This window comes from Pelobates fuscus, chromosome 9 (assembly GCF_036172605.1).
Source record: "Pelobates fuscus isolate aPelFus1 chromosome 9, aPelFus1.pri, whole genome shotgun sequence".
NCBI lineage: Eukaryota > Metazoa > Chordata > Amphibia > Anura > Pelobatidae > Pelobates > Pelobates fuscus.
The window spans coordinates 159,763,621-159,780,010 of NC_086325.1; the positions used below are offsets into that span (position 1 = coordinate 159,763,621).

Below are 16,390 nucleotides of genomic sequence, written 5' to 3' on the forward strand. Positions count from 1 at the left end.
TCTCCTGCACCTCACACTGACAGCTTACTCAATAAAGTTAGAATTGATGTGAGTTCAAAAGGAATTCAAAATGAATTTAAAATTTCAGACCGACAGAGACGAAACATCCAGGTCAGCTGTGGTTCCAGTTCTGTTATGTTCTGTGTTATCGTAATGAAGCAGTTTGGGTGTATACCTAATGTCCATGCAGTCTCACTGCTCAATTCTCTGCCATTTAGGAATTAAATCCGTTTTGTTTCTGTTTATGCAGCCCTAGCCACACCTTCCCTGGCTGTGACTCAAACAGCCTGCATGAAAACAAAATGGATTCATTTTTAATCAGATGTGATTACCTTAAAACGTATTATCCCCTGCTCTGTGAATTGAAGTTAATTACATACTGGAGGATCCTGCTGTAGCGGTACTTACCTTATCCGGGGGCCGGCCGAGGTCCTCAGTTCCCGCCGGGCGCGTCTCGCTCTGGGCTCGAATGACGGCGGGCACTGACCGCGGGATGCGGTCACGTGTCCCGCCTAGCTCCAAGAGCGTGCCGCTCATCTCGGGCACTCTCTTAAAGGGGAAGTGGGAGCCGAAAATTAAAACAGTCTCCCATTGGCCCCTTTCATCCCACATTCCCCATACACTCACATTTTGGGGGCGTGTATATGACAGGGGCCAATTAAATTAAATGTTAGGGTTTTTATACTTACCTCTCCCTTAACTCCCTGCCCTATCGTGGTTTCTGTTTCAGTTCCCTTTAGCGCTTGTTGTGTTCAGTTGTGATTTTTCGTACTTGACCTTGGCTTTGTATTTGACTCCGTCTATCTCTTTATCCCTGTTTTGTCCTGTTTGCCGGCTTACTGATTACTGTGTACCAGACCATGGCTAGTTCTTGTTTTCGCTGTCTCTTTGTACCTTTGACCTCGGATCGTTCCTGACTCTGTATTTCTCTCCTCTACGTCGAGTCCGGCCATTCTAAGGTCCGGTAAGACGTATCTCTGCTCTATATTGTCAATTGTTGGACTAAATCTTGCGAGTTGGGGTAAACTACAGTGACACCTGCAAGGTCTAGAAAGCTATTAACAGAGCAGGAGATAAGACATTCTAAATTAAACAGAATTTACAATAAAGGAAGTGTTAACATTAGATGACAGGAAGTGTTTAGGAAGTCTGTGCAAGTCACATGCAAGGAGGTGTGACTGGGGCTGTATAAACAAAGTGATTTAACTCCTAAATGGCAGATAATGGAACAGCAAGACTACAGGGACATGATCGATACACCAAAACTGCTTCATTGCTAAAGTTGTATTGGTGACTATAGTGTCCCTTTAACCCCTTAAGGACCAAACTTCTGGAATAAAAGGGAAACATGACATGTCACACACGTCATGTGTCCTTAAGGGGTTAAACTTGAAATTCACTTTGAATTCCCGACAATTCTCACTTCATTGAAAACCCCTGTTAGATTTTCTGTCTGATCATTTTCTTGTCATTCACAAAAGTCCATCCTCTCTCTAACTCCAACCACAGGCAACTTTATATCACCATTCTCCTCGTGCATTGGATCCTCACTTTCTCCTTCTACTAGATTGTAAGCTCACATGCTATCTTGGAAATGACTGGCATAAAAATGCTAAACTTAACTTATGGGTAGTGATGGATCCTCTTTTCATTTTATACTGCCTTGTCAATGTGCTGCCTCACAGCAGTTAAGCCATTCTTTGGATACCTAATTTTGGATAAGGGGTATCTAATTTGCTGCATTTAATTGTTACTCTGTGTCAGTTGGCATGCTTGCCAACTCTGTCCTCTGTGCTTTAGAGGAATGTGCTAATCTCTAAAGTGACCAAATTATTGTTGTTGGAAGGATTTTCTTTATATTTTAGAATCCAAATTATTGCCTACTTATTTCATCTTAAGCATCCTGTTCTTGCCAATTTCCTATGTCTTTAACCCCTTAAGGACACATGAGTGTGACATGTCATGATTCCCTTTTATTCCAGAAGTTTGGTCCTTAAGGGGTTAAACATTTTTGTAAACAGGTTCAGATTCATTTAGACTTTAATCACTAGTAGTCTGATAATACGTATATTTTGTGTTTTCCCCTCTGTAGCCTGTGGAACTCGCAGAACTGGAAGGCAAACAAACTGCCCAGCAAACGCCAAAAATCAGACATGTGCATTCAGACAATTGGTGAGTTTTAACCAGTACGACATCATTCATTCGTACTCGGTTCGGGCACGTATTTGCAGATAAAGAAGATCCTTTTGTTTTTATTCCTGTTTTTGTAAAGATTCACTGAGAGCACATAACATGCTCCATTAACATTTCCATTGAAGTATTTGGACTTACTATTTACACAGACATTTTCTTTAAAGGTTAATGAAGTCGGCACATGGCAAGTCATTTTGGGTAGTGATATAATGTTCCTAAAAGTGATACTAATATTTTTTAGCTTTGTTTTTCTTTTTTTTTTCTACATTAAGATGTAGATTTAACAGGGAAATCCTGAAATGCCTGCAAACAAATACTGACAGGTAATAAGTTAAACGTATAATTAAAGGACCACTATAGTGCCAGGAAAACATACTCGTTTTCCTGGCTCTATAGGGTCCTTGGGTCCCCCCCACTCTCAGGGCCCCCCTCCCGCCGGGCTCTAGGGGGAGGAAGGGGTTAATCCCTTACCTTTTTTCCAGCGCCGGGCTCCCTCCTCCTTTCCCCGTCATCGGCTGAATGCGCATGCGCGTCAGGAGCCGCACGCACATTCAGCCAGTCCATAGGAAAGCATTGTCAATGATTTCCTATGGACGCAGGCGTCTTCTCACTGTGAATATCACAGTGAGAAGCGCGGATGCGCCTCTAGCGGCTGTCAATGAGACAGCCACTAGAGGCTGAATTAACCCATTTGTAAACATAGCAGTTTCTCTGAAACTGCTATGTTTATAGAAGAAAGGGTTAATCCTAGATGGACCTGGCTCCCAGACCACTTCATTGAGCTGAAGTAGACTGGGTGCCTATAGTGGTCCTTTAATTATTATACTTGGACCGATAACCTAGACCAACCAATAATGGATGCTTTTAAAGGATGATCTTGAGGCCCGTATCTTGCTTCCATTAGGTTCCTCTTTGTTTAGCCTGGCTTGTGACAGCTACTTGTTTGTTTTCTTACTTGTTGTGCTGGGCTACAGAACATGTTGGTGCTTAATAAATATTAATGTGGGCATTGCTATTTTTTTCAGCCTAATTTATGATGTGGTCTAATTTTTTTCTGTAGGATGTCTGGTTATCCACAATTCCTTTCTGCCTGTGAATATCCCCATGAACCACTCACTCGGGGCTTTTTATTTTTACTCTAGTCTTCCCCTCCCCAGGTTTCTCTCTAATCAGTGGTCGTTATCCCGAAAGTCATTTACAAGTCTCATCTCTGGCCAAAGCAATTTTTAACAGCAGTCAACTGCTACTTCTTTGTAACTTTTGCAAGATGCCCGTTTTTGACGTTTGATGGCGTGTTCTGTACATGCGGTTAATTTCTAAAAACGTATCCCCAAAATCTTTTTTCCTGTCGTCCACTTTAACGATCGTTTGGAGAGATATTTTTGTTTGTGACCTACTTTGGAACCCTGAAAGTCTTTCCTGGAATCTCGCAGGACTGGCGGTGAAACAGTTACTTGTATAGTGTAGACGGAGAGACAAAGAAAAGTCATTTGATTGTTGCATGTTGCTGAGCAAGCACATTTTATTATAGGTCTCATTTTACCAGCTGCCAGTTTGTGTAGCCCTTAAGTGAGTACTTGTCTCCATTAGCGGGAGAAAAATCATTTCGCTAGTCAGCCCATAATTGTTCTACCCACTCTCCCACCCTCATCAGGAGTACTGAAATCATTTAACGCATTCTGTATATTTTGTTTTGTCCATTACTTGAATGGTCTAATAGATGGTTTCACTGCGGTCCTCTCCGAGTCCAGGAAAATAATCTTAAATATGTCCTCATCATAACAAGCCCTAAAGTATTAAGAACAGAATCTGCGACGAGTGCTTAAAAAAATTGAATCACATATTGTAACGGAGGGAATTGGATGGATTTTACATATTTCGAGATTTTGTTGTGTTGTTCAAAAGCTGAAAAGCCAAGGTTTAAATTCATTCTGCGGGTTCTGTTCAAGAATACTGTCGAAATATATGTTGCAGAGTGCTTCACACCAGGTTTTTCATACAATAACACAACCCATCAAATATGGCACTGATTGGTTGGATCGCACGTAATCTGTGGGACTTTGTTTTAAAGAGTGGGAGAAAATGACCCCCATGGCCCTCACTGTAGACACCCCGCGCTTTGTAAATTTCTACTGAGCATAGCAAATCTCATTAAGTGTGATTTTTTTTTTTCTTCCAAAAACAAATCTTTCATTAAATAAGAGCTGCAACTTATATTTTGGTTAACCCATAGAAAGATGTTTTATCCGTCTGTAGATCAAGCAGCAAAGGATAAGATAAAGATCACAATATACTTTTTTATTAATTCACCAGTTTATGGAACCACTGCTTATCAACACGCACCTTATTTTCTGGCCTGCATTGTAAGGCCATTGAACATAAAAGGGCACATGAATCCATGCTCTGCGCACATGAATCCATGCTTTCATGGTCCCCTTTCACCAGACCGAAACCTGCATTCCTAATGCTTAAAATAGCTTTTTCCTTACCATTTTCCATTGCTGAGGCTCCCTTGACTACTGCTTACCTCTCCTCTTTCTGCGACATTATGGCATGCTCTCCTCCGGCATAGCCTAGTCCAGGGATAGGCAACCATCGGCTCTCCAGATGTTGTGGAACACATCCCCCATAATGCTCTTACACACATAATGCTGGCAAAGCATCATGGGAGGTGTAGTCCAAAACATCTGGTGAGCCGAAGGATCCCCACCCCTGGCCTAGTCCAATGTTCCTCATAGAGGAGCATTGGGGACCTGATGTGCATGCGCGGCGAGTGACACACATGCATCCAAGGTTCCCCATAGCAAAGGATTGAATCAACGTGCCCGAGTTGTACCTGGTCATTGCAGCAGAAGCGCCTCCATTATCTGTCAGTGCAACAGGCACTGGATGTGTGTTTAACCCATCATGGTAAACATTGTTCCTGCTTCATGGTAATGTTTTACATTGCAGGGTAAGAGGACAGGACCACTGCCCCCAGGCCATGGAGATCTGGTCTGGGTGACTTTAGCGGCTTTTTAATAAAAGGTCTAGAATTGATACCACCATCTGCTTTAAAGGGACTCTATAGTCACCATATAAAAGCAAGAAAGACAGGTCCCCCAGCCTTCCTTCTTGCTTTTATATGAACTTTCATTCATTAAAAAAAAAAAATCGGTGTTTTTATATTAAAAACTTACCTCCGTTCCAGCGCCGAGCTCCCCGCTAGGCCGCGCCCCCTTTTTCGTCAAAATGACGAAATCGCGGGGCCCAATGGGACGGCTTCGCGCTGGACCAATCGCGTTCTTCATAGAGCGGCATTGAATGCCGCCCTATGAAGAACCTGAGCGCTTTACCGCGCATGTGCGCGGAATGCGCGTTCGCGAGCTGAGCTGTCTGACTGACAGCTCAGCTCGCTTTCTAAAATTATCAATGAGGGGGGGGACCTACTGTCCCCCCCCCGGCCCCCACCCCTGTGCGGCGGGTGGGGGCCCTAAAATTATCAATGAGGGGGGGACCTACTGTCCCCCCCCGGCCCCCACCCCTGTGCGGCGGGTGGGGGCCCTAAAATTATCAATGAGGGGGGGGACCTACTGTCCCCCCCCGGCCCCCACCCCTGTGTGGCGGGTGGGGGCCCTAAAATTATCAATGAGGGGGGGGGACCTACTGTCCCCCCCCCGGCCCCCACCCCTGTGCGGCGGGTGGGGGCCCTAAAATTATCAATGAGGGGGGGACCTACTGTCCCCCCCCGGCCCCCACCCCTGAGCGGCGGGTGGGGGCCCTACAATTATCAATGAGGGGGGGGACCTACTGCCCCCCCCGGCCCCCACCCCTGAGCGGCGGGTGGGGGCCCTAAAATGATCAGTAAGGGGGGGGACCTACTGTCCCCCCCCGGCCCCCACCCCTGTGCGGCGGGTGGGGGCCCTAAAATTATCAATGAGGGGGGGGACCTACTGTCCCCCCCCCGGCCCCCACCCCTGTGCGGCGGGTGGGGGCCCTAAAATTATCAATGAGGGGGGGACCTACTGTCCCCCCCCGGCCCCCACCCCTGTGCGGCGGGTGGGGGCCCTAAAATTATCAATGAGGGGGGGGGACCTACTGTCCCCCCCCCGGCCCCCACCCCTGTGCGGCGGGTGGGGGCCCTAAAATTATCAATGAGGGGGGGGACCTACTGTCCCCCCCCCGGCCCCCACCCCTGTGCGGCGGGTGGGGGCCCTAAAATTATCAATGAGGGGGGGACCTACTGTCCCCCCCCGGCCCCCACCCCTGAGCGGCGGGTGGGGGCCCTAAAATTATCAATAAGGGGGGGGGACCTATTGTCCCCCCCCGGCCCCCACCCCTGAGCGGTGGGTGGGGGCCCTAAATACAAAGGGGGGGGGGACCCTAGTTAACCCTCCCCCCCCCCCCAAAAAAATATCTCCCTACCTACCCCCCTCACCCTAAAAATAATGAGGGGGGACCATTAACTAAAAACCGGTAAAAAAATGAGATAAAATCAACTTACCATTCGATGTTTTCTTTCTTCTAAAATCTTCTTTCTTCAGCCCCAAAAAAGGCCAAATAAAAATCCATAATAGCCGACGCAATTAAAAAAAAAAAAAAAACGAGCGCAAAAAAAAATAATCCATCTTCACCCATGGAGGGCTCCGCGCAGACTGAGCTCCGCAGGGCGGGGGAAGGCTTATAAAGCCTTGCCCCGCCCTGCAATTAGGCTAAGAACACTCTGATTGGTGGGTTTAAGCCAATCAGAGTGCTCTTTGTCATTTTACAAGCGTGGGAAAGTTCTTTGGAATTTTCCCACGCTTGTAAAATGACACAGAGCACTGTGATTGGATGGATTTCAAGCCATCCAATCACAGTGCTCTGTGTCATTTTACAAGCGTGGGAAAGTTCTTTGGAATTTTCCCACGCTTGTAAAATGACAAAGAGCACTGTGATTGGATGGATTTCAAGCCATCCAATCACCGTGCTCTGTGTCATTTTACAAGCGTGGGAAAGTTCTTTGGAATTTTCCCACGCTTGTAAAATGACAAAGAGCACTGTGATTGGATGGATTTCAAGCCATCCAATCACAGTGCTCTTTGTCATTTTACAAGCGTGGGAAAGTTCTTTGGAATTTTCCCACGCTTGTAAAATGACACAGAGCAATGTGATTGGATGGCTTGAAATCCATCCAATCAGAGTGTTCTTAGCCTAATTGCAGGGCGGGGCAAGGCTTTATAAGCCTTCCCCCGCCCTGCGGAGCTCAGTCTGCGCGGAGCCCTCCATGGGTGAAGATGGATTATTTTTTTTGCGCTCGGGTTTTTTTTTTTTTTTTATTGCGTCGGTTATTATGGATTTTTATTTGGCCTTTTTTGGGGCTGAAGAAAGAAGATTTTAGAAGAAAGAAAACATCGAATGGTAAGTTGTTTTTATCTTATTTTTTTTTTCTTTACAGGTTTTTAGTTAAAGGGTCCCCCCTCATTATTTTTAGGGTGAGGGGGTAGGTAGGGAGATAAGTTTTTTTTTTTTTTGGGGGGGGGGGGGGAGAGGGTTAACTAGGGTCCCCACCCCCTTTGTATTTAGGGCCCCCACCCACCGCTCAGGGGTGGGGGCCGGGGGGGGACAATAGGTCCCCCCCTATTGATAATTTTAGGGCCCCCACCCACCGCTCAGGGGTGGGGGCTGGGGGGGGGGGCAGTAGGTCCCCCCCTTATTGTGAATTTTAGGGCCCCCACCCGCCGCACAGGGGTGGGGGCCGGGGGGGGACAGTAGGTCCCCCCCCTATTGTGAATTTTAGGGCCCCCACCCACCGCTCAGGGGTGGGGGCCGGGGGGGGGGGGCAGTAGGTCCCCCCCTTATTTTTTATTTTAAGGCCCCCACCCACCGCACAGGGGTGGGGGCCGGGGGGGGACAATAGGTCCCCCCTTATTGATAATTTTAGTGCCCCCACCCGCCGCACAGGGGTGGGGGCCGGGGGGGCAGTATGTGCCACCCTTATTTTTAGGGCCCCCACTCACCGCTCAGGGGTGGGGGCCGGGGGGGGGGGGGAGGAGAGTAGGTCCGTCCCCCCCCTCCCTTCAACCACTATTGTGGCCAGACAGCATCCCTGTGGGTTCGGGCTTCAGCTGTCAGCTGAAGCCACGCCCACAGCAGTGCTGACAGACTGTCAGCACACAAAGCGCGTTCACAGTGCTTTGTGTGCTGATAGCCCGTCTGATGCATTCACCCAGAATGCATCGGACGAGAGGCCTTTTTAGGGCCTCTGAACTCGGAAGTCCCTCTGGTGGCCGTCTGATTGACTGCAACAAGAGGTGTTCCAAGCTTCCAATGTAAACACTGCATTTTCTCAGAAAATACAGTGCTTACAAGAAAAAGGCTCCGGGTAGTTGTAGCACTCACCTAAACAACCTCATTAAGCTGAAGTTGTTCAGGTGACTATAGTGTCCCTTTAAAAGTGAAATCCACCAAAATGCAGAATGTACCTTATCATTAAATGAGATCTACAATATAAAAAGGTTACCTTTCCTGGGCAATGTTGCAGGGGGCACCCCTCACTTTCGGTAGGCCGTATCCTCAGGGGATGGGCACGAGAGGTTAAATTGCTTCCACTAGCCCAACTTTAAAACATCAATATTATTTTACCTATGGGAGAAATTCCATTTTACACCTATTTATGAAACCTGAAAACACTCTATAGGTTTAGGAAAATTTTTATTTTAGGCATATTTTCTCTACATAGCTAGGAGCGACAACACATGCATAATCCTTCTATCAGCAAAAAAAAAAATTAAAATGTATGCGGTACAATTAATAAATAGAAAAAATAAAAAGCTTTCTGATAAGACTGAAATTAACCTAAAAATAGAGAGTAAAAAAAAACCCTTAATTTTTCTGTATTAATTATTATTATTATTGTATCTTATTGTATAAATTTATACATTGTTATTTGAAAAATATTCAATAAAAATATTTGAATAGGAAAATAGAAAAAAAACAACCAAAAAAAAACAACCCTTGGTAAGGGGCGTGTGTAATCAGATTTAGGAGAATCCAACCAAATAATCAGAAATATATAATCTTTAAAGAACAAGTTCAAAGCTGGCTTTTACTGATTAGTGAAATGTCATTTAGATAACAGGGCAGAAATCATTCAACCTTTTACCAGTAATTGCCTGGAGAGAGTCCAGACTCGCAGCCCCACTTCCAAATTCACTTTAAGAAAGAGATCAACTACACTGGTGACAATACATGACTTAATCCTGTTTTACCAGGATTGCATTTTTTCTATTATTCTTATTGGACGCAGTCACGTCCTGGCAGCCCCGCGGTCTGCATTTATCAATAGCCGTAGTCTGGAGCCAGAGAGACTGACAGGTTTTACTGCTGTTTATAAATCAGGCACCTGACGCCCCCAGTACAACAGCCTGACAGCGCAAAACATTGTGTTTTTCCTGAATACGGAACCTTGCAGAGATGCTGCTTTCTGATTGGTTAGAGTAAGAGTAGCATGTTTTGATGGCTATCGTAGGATTTTGTAATTAAAGGAGGTCCAACTATCACTGGAGACAGGGCCGGTGCAAAGAATTTTGGGTACATAGGCGAAAAATGCATTTTTCCGCCCCCCAAAAACATCTGCACCTGTGTGCCTCTTAACCTCCCTTTTGTGTTTCTTATCCCGTCTTTAAATATCTGACTCCATTTAGTGTATTTTATCTCCTATTTTTGCCTTTGTGTGTCTCCTATGTTTCCTCTTTGTATGACCCTTACATCCTACCACATTTTGTGTGTCTTACTCCTCCCAGACCCTTTGTGTAACTCCTTTTCTCCCAGCCCTTTTGTGTCTTTTACTCTTCCCAGCTCCTTTGTGTGTGTCTCTTTCCTTCTCAAGCCCCGCTGTGTGTTTCTTTCACATCCAGCCCCTCTCCCTGTCCCTTAATGGTCCCCTCCCTTCTCTGACCCTTACTGTTCCTCTCCCCTCTCTCCTCCTTTCCCTGTCCCTTAGTGTTCCTCTCCCCTCCCCCCTCTGTTCCCTGTCGCTTAGTGTTCCTTTCCCCCCTCCCTCCTTTTCCTGTACCTCAGGGTATTTCTCCCCTCCTCACCCACCCCCATAGTGGTCCCCTCCCCTTCCTGGTGTGCCTCCTACCTTTCTTGTAGCGTGGCTGAGCGGAGTGAATCCTGGTACAGTGAGTTTTTCATGTCAGTCCTGCCAGGTACAGGAAACAGAAGTTCCTGTACCACGGTACACTCCGCTTGGCCACGCTACAGTCAGGGGTGTATAAACACTGACAGTCACACACATTCAATGACAAACACACAGACGTCTCTGACAGCCAGACTCACTTATCTGACACACTCATTCATTGACAGACACTCACACGCACATTGACACACACACACAAACTGACAGACACACACACACAAACTCACAGACACACATACTCGAACACACACACACTGACAGACTCACATGCGCACACACACACTGACATACACACTCACACACACTGACAGACACACTCACTCACACACAAACTCATAGACACACTTACACACACATACTCACATGCGCGCACACACACACACACACAAAGTCACAGACACACATACTGGAACACACACACACTGACAGACACACATACTCACATGCGCACGCACTCACTGACATACACACTCACTCACACACAAACTCATAGACACACACACACACTGACAGACACACATACTCACATGCGCACACACACACTGACAGACACACACACAAACTCACAGACACACATACTGGAACACACACACACTGACAGACACACATACTCACATGCGCACACACACACTGACAGACACACTCACTCACACACAAACTCATAGACACACTTACACACACACACTAACAGACACACATACTCACATGCGCACACACACACTGACAGACACACTCACTCACACACAAACTCACAGACACACACACTGACAGACACACATACTCACATGCACACACACACTGACACACACACAAACTCACAGACACACATACACACTGACATACTCACACACACATACACACACAGTAATTAATAAAGTAATTAATAATAAATTAAATTTAAATTTCCCACCCAGCCTCCCTACCTGGAGTGCTGGCGTGGGTCTCTCATTGGTGGTCCAGTGGGGCTGCTGGGAGGCGTGCGGCTGAAGTGGATTAGGAGGCGGCGAGGGAGCTCTCTGATCTCTCTGACCGGCTCCCTCGCAGGCTGTTTTCTGATGCCGCGGGAGCCGGAATATGACGTCATATTCCGGCTCCCGCGGCATCAGCAAAAGGCGCGCGAGGGAGCCGGTCAGAGAGATCAGAGCTCCCTCGCCACCTCCTAATCCACTTCAGCTGCACGACGCGCCGCTCCGGGGATCCAGGAGGTGACCAGGCAGGAGGGAGCACTTCCCTCCTGCCGGTCACTTGAATTTTGCGCCCTCAGAGCCGGTGCGCCCTAAGGCGGCCGCCTGTGCCGCCTTATGGACGCGCCGGCCCTGACTGGAGATTAACGATAAACTAATAACCTGCAGTTGGAGGCCTCTGTGCCTGGAAATCATGTTCCGTTGATTATAAAGTGCAATTTATTTATTTTTAGGTTTTAGAAAATTATACCTCTCTAATTTATCTTACTATTTAGCAACAGTTGGAAGAAAGAATTTTCACATTCTTGTACGAGCAAGTTCTGTGCAGGAATTAAACGTTTATCGTTAAGGAAACATGATGTGGTTTATTGACCAATCGGAGAATTGGAAAATAATTGACCGAGAAATTTTATATTTTACCCTTAACCCCTTAAGGACACATGACACGTGTGACATGTCACGATTCCCTTTTATTCCAGAAGTTTGGTCCTTAAGGGGTTTTAAATAGGCGAGCAGGGAAAATTTTCCATCCCACCCTTATTGATGTGATACAGTGTGTACCACAAGTCCCAGGACACAGGTTATGCATATGCACACTCAGACTTGATCTAGGCTCACCCACAATGCAAAAAGGCAATGGCAATCATTTGTCATTTATAATGTTTGAGTATTTGTAGCGCTATAGCCTTTTTACCTAATGTTTGTATTTACGGTAACATAGTATTTTTATTTATATAACGTTTTCTTTGTTTTTAAGTATTGATAGTGCTGTGGTATTTTTATATAAAGTTTTTATTTTTTGTTTTTACGTTGTAGTGTTTTTTTATATTGCGTTTTTATTTTTCACATTTTTATATGTACAGTTTGTGTTGTGTTTTATTTCAGCCTGGGTGGTGTTGCGTATGCTGCACCTAATGAGCGGATTCTCATCCATGATGCGGTAAAGGACCGAAGACAGAATGATAAAACATACCCAGTTCTTCAAACAGGTAAGGGCTAGGTGTAGCCAATAACTCCCATCATGCTTTGACCCACATCAATTAAAGGGACAGTGCATTAGTAAACAAAACTCTTACTTTAGAGACAGTGTCAACATAGTTACATGGTTATACAGACAATGGGGCGTTTGTTTTCAATGCCAGATATATTTAAATGTGAATAGAAGCAAATTTAACAGTTTTAGATTTTGTTCTCGTAGACGATAGGGTTGAGCAATCAGAGAGATAATTTTATCTTAAAATGAAAAAGCACACGTTTTGGTAAAAATAGATATTTGTTAATGTTCAATCATAGATATCGTGGAAAATGAGCCAGTGGATGATTCGTGGGACCAGATGGAACCAGCCACGGATTCTACCAGCAAGGTGCTGTGAACACATTTATGTGGAATTAGGTACCCACTCCAGTGTGGCTAGCAAGATTCTTAACTGTGATTTGTAAAAAGTTTATCACTTTGACTAAATACTAGTAAAACGCACACCTCATCCCCATTGAGAACGAAATACAACATCCGCCTTTTACCTTCATCGTCTAAATTGACTTGATGTGTTTTAAAAATGTTCATAAAATGTGAGCATAACAAGTTCAGTTTCAGGTGCGAATACTTCGCAATCTATACATTGCGCTGCCAAATGTGTCTACAAATATACACATTTACATGCAGCCAACAGCAACATCTTATCTACAGTTTACATGAATAAAAGCTGGGGAAATAAAAATAAATAAATATAGGAATAACATTTAAAGGAGTCCTCTGAGCACCCTAATTACTATAGATAATTGAATTGGTTGTGGTCCTATTTTGACTAACTATTTTAGCGTGGCCTCGTCTGGTTGCCAAACAAATTGCCAGCTGGTCAGATAATGTGGAAGGTTCACTTTGCCTTTATCCACACATGCTAAGGTTGTTGGGAGCAGCTGAACATACCGTGGGCTTGTTTCCATGCTTGTTGATGAGAAGGTTTTTTATCGATAATGCCAACGATAGAGCTTCGCTGCTACAAATTACAGGCAGGTCCCGATGATCCAATCCTGCTTTTAGTGTCTATGTACTACTCATGTCTGCCTGCACTCATACCGATTATTACTTGTGACTACCATCTTTCATAAAATAGTGTTTACTCATTAATTACTGTGATGACTCTACCAGGACACAACAAGGTTACACTCAGTGCATGTGCACTTCACCTGTGATCATCTAAGCACGTTGCCCTTTAAGGGTTTATTTACTAAACAGCAAACTGTACAGAATTGAAAATGGGATTGCAAGATTAATGCAAAGATATAGCAGAGTTTAAAGACTTCTCCAACTTAAATATAGTCTCAGCTTGGCTATTTTTATTTGATTCCACCAGCCATTTAGTGGCTGAGAGGAATATGCACAGAATTGGCATTACCCAATCCGGAACTAGAGTTTAAAGGGACTCTCCAGTGCCAGGAAAACATACTGCAGGACCCTGCAGTGCCCCCTCCCTTTGCTGCTGAAGAGGTTAAGTGACTTACCTGAATCCAGCGCAGATGTCCCTCGGCGCTGGGTCAAGCTCCTCCCCCGCCCTCGTCAGCCGGTGGGGGAGACCTAATGCGCATGCGCGGCATGCATTAGACCTCCCCATAGGAAAGCATTATTCAATTGTTATTCAATGCTTTCCTATGGGAATTCCGGTGACGCTTGAGGTCCTCATGTATAGCGTGAGGACGTCCAGCATCGTTTAAAACACTTTTCGTGTTCTAAGAACACGGAAGTCCCTCTAGTGGCTGTCTGGTATATGGGCAGCAATTCAATGCAAAATGCTGCACATGCAGACTTCAGGCACCATGATCACTTCAAGTCAATGAAGTGCTCATGGTGCCTGAAGTAACCCTTAAATTCACTTAAACATAGATTTAAAAAAAGAAAAATTGAATAGGATGTCTTGACAGTTTTCAGTGGTTAAAATGTATTTTTCTCTTTATACTTGGATACAGAAGGTGCAATTTTTACTCAGATAGTGACTGGGAATATTTTTTGCCATTTAGCATGGAAACCAGGAGTCACTTAGTATTTAATCTCTATGCATGATGTTAAAATTGATAGCAGCCGCTAATAACCACTCGCTAACAGTTATGTTTTGCAACAGCCAGTAGTTGTGGATATTACTGACAACCATTTTAGTGATTATGGGCTTGTGAGTAACTGATTGCAGCAAGCCTAGTTATGAGCCCTACATTTGGAATTGCAAGTAACAATTAAAATACAAAAAAGAATGGTACATTTCAGATATAAGTGGCATGTTGACCACACAAAGTCAAACCTCACTGTGTCATGCTTCCCCAATATCTGTTAGCTATGAGACAGTAGATCTTTGGAGAGTAAAGCAAGTCATTACATTTTTGTTTTTGTGTCTCTGTAGTGGAGTGAAATAAGTGAGTTTTATGGTACCCCCAATATGTTCAGCCGCTATAGCCTGGAGATGGCACAGCAGTATCTGCGGGAAGAAGAACTACGGGCAAGACACCAGACAGCCCTACTGAGACTCCGCGAGGAGGCACTCAAGGAGAAGACAAGAGCCGAGCTTGCACTGCTGGAACATCGAAGAAAGTAAGATGTTTATTCATAGAAAACTTGTGTTTTGTTCAGCAACCTAGAATGTTCTAGATTTAAAGATCTCCAATTTCTGTTCCAGTGGAGAAATTGGTAGATTCGGTTTGGATTTTGGCAGCCCATAATTATTTTTACTTATCACCAAAGAAGAAAGGTAAATTCTTCATTCACCATTTCTAAATATGTTTGGTCCTTTCTAGATGTTTAGAGCTGAACAATGAGCACGGTAACGTAGAAGAAATTCTGGAACTGGAACACAAGATTCAAGAAAACCTGAAGCAAGAGCAGGTACATAATTCTTCTGACATTGGGGCAGCATGTACTATGGTTGGAATCCTTCCAGACCGTCCATTCCAGGCAGAAACATCTTCAGTTTCTGAGATCTTCTTTCTGATGGAAGGATCTTCCACTTATCTCATCTTGATACATCAGGAGTCTACTCTGACAAACTAGCTTATTTCAAGACATGATACAACAATGATCTAGGATGTCGGACATTACATCATATTATCTAAGCTTTACTCCTTTCCAATGGGAAGACGACCTATATTAAAGGTACATTTTTCCTTTTCTGTTTAAAGGCAGAAATAAGACACCTGAGTAATATCTACAAGGCAGCCCATCAGGAGAGGAAGTTGCTTTTAAAGCAGCAGAAGGACGTCTTGCGGATCCAACAGTTAGCGGCCCATATGAAGAAGAAGCTGTACAGTGCATGCGCAACTCAGCAGGTACACATGGTGTGCACTGGTGGGAATAGTAAATGATGTCACCAGATGGTGCAACTATTGGGTAAAACCTGTAACCTAGACCATAAAAAGTAAAAATCAATGCTGTGCATGTATATATGTCTATATATTGTGTGTTAGTCCTGTAATGGTAAGTGATATCTACCTGCACAATAAATTTTCCCTCCTTCCTCTTTACCTATTGTTTTTCATGAAATATTCACTATTAGATGATGTATAAGAAGTAAAAATGTCTAATATGGATATTTGGGAGATTTTATTTTAAAAACAAAATTTACAGTTTTTAAATAAAAACCTATATCTTGGGAAATGTAGGAAGGAGTAACCATTGGCGTTTGCGCAGCAGTGCCAAATACACTGCCAGCACATGAGGCTATGAACCATTCCAGATCGATGATACCACGCCATCAATTAACGAATACCAGTCACATTAAATTTTTTAAATTATGTTTTTTTAAATTGGTTTCCCAGCATGCAGCAGAACACTTTGTATATGAAAAGCGCCAAGTCTGAAACTAAAGGGATG

The 16,390-nt window shown here is 44.5% G+C and overlaps 1 protein-coding gene across 1 annotated transcript in view; it reads left to right on the forward strand.

The window, feature by feature from the left end:
- Nucleotides 1-16,390, forward strand: part of CCDC187 (coiled-coil domain containing 187) — a 60,576-nt gene that overhangs the window by 39,846 nt on the left and 4,340 nt on the right. Inside the window, exons 17-22 of the mRNA XM_063431627.1 lie at nt 2,093-2,172; nt 12,424-12,527; nt 12,832-12,902; nt 14,928-15,115; nt 15,319-15,406; nt 15,700-15,846. Of these exons, the coding sequence (XP_063287697.1) occupies nt 2,093-2,172; nt 12,424-12,527; nt 12,832-12,902; nt 14,928-15,115; nt 15,319-15,406; nt 15,700-15,846 (678 nt within the window). The remainder of the gene's footprint in view (nt 1-2,092; nt 2,173-12,423; nt 12,528-12,831; nt 12,903-14,927; nt 15,116-15,318; nt 15,407-15,699; nt 15,847-16,390) is intronic.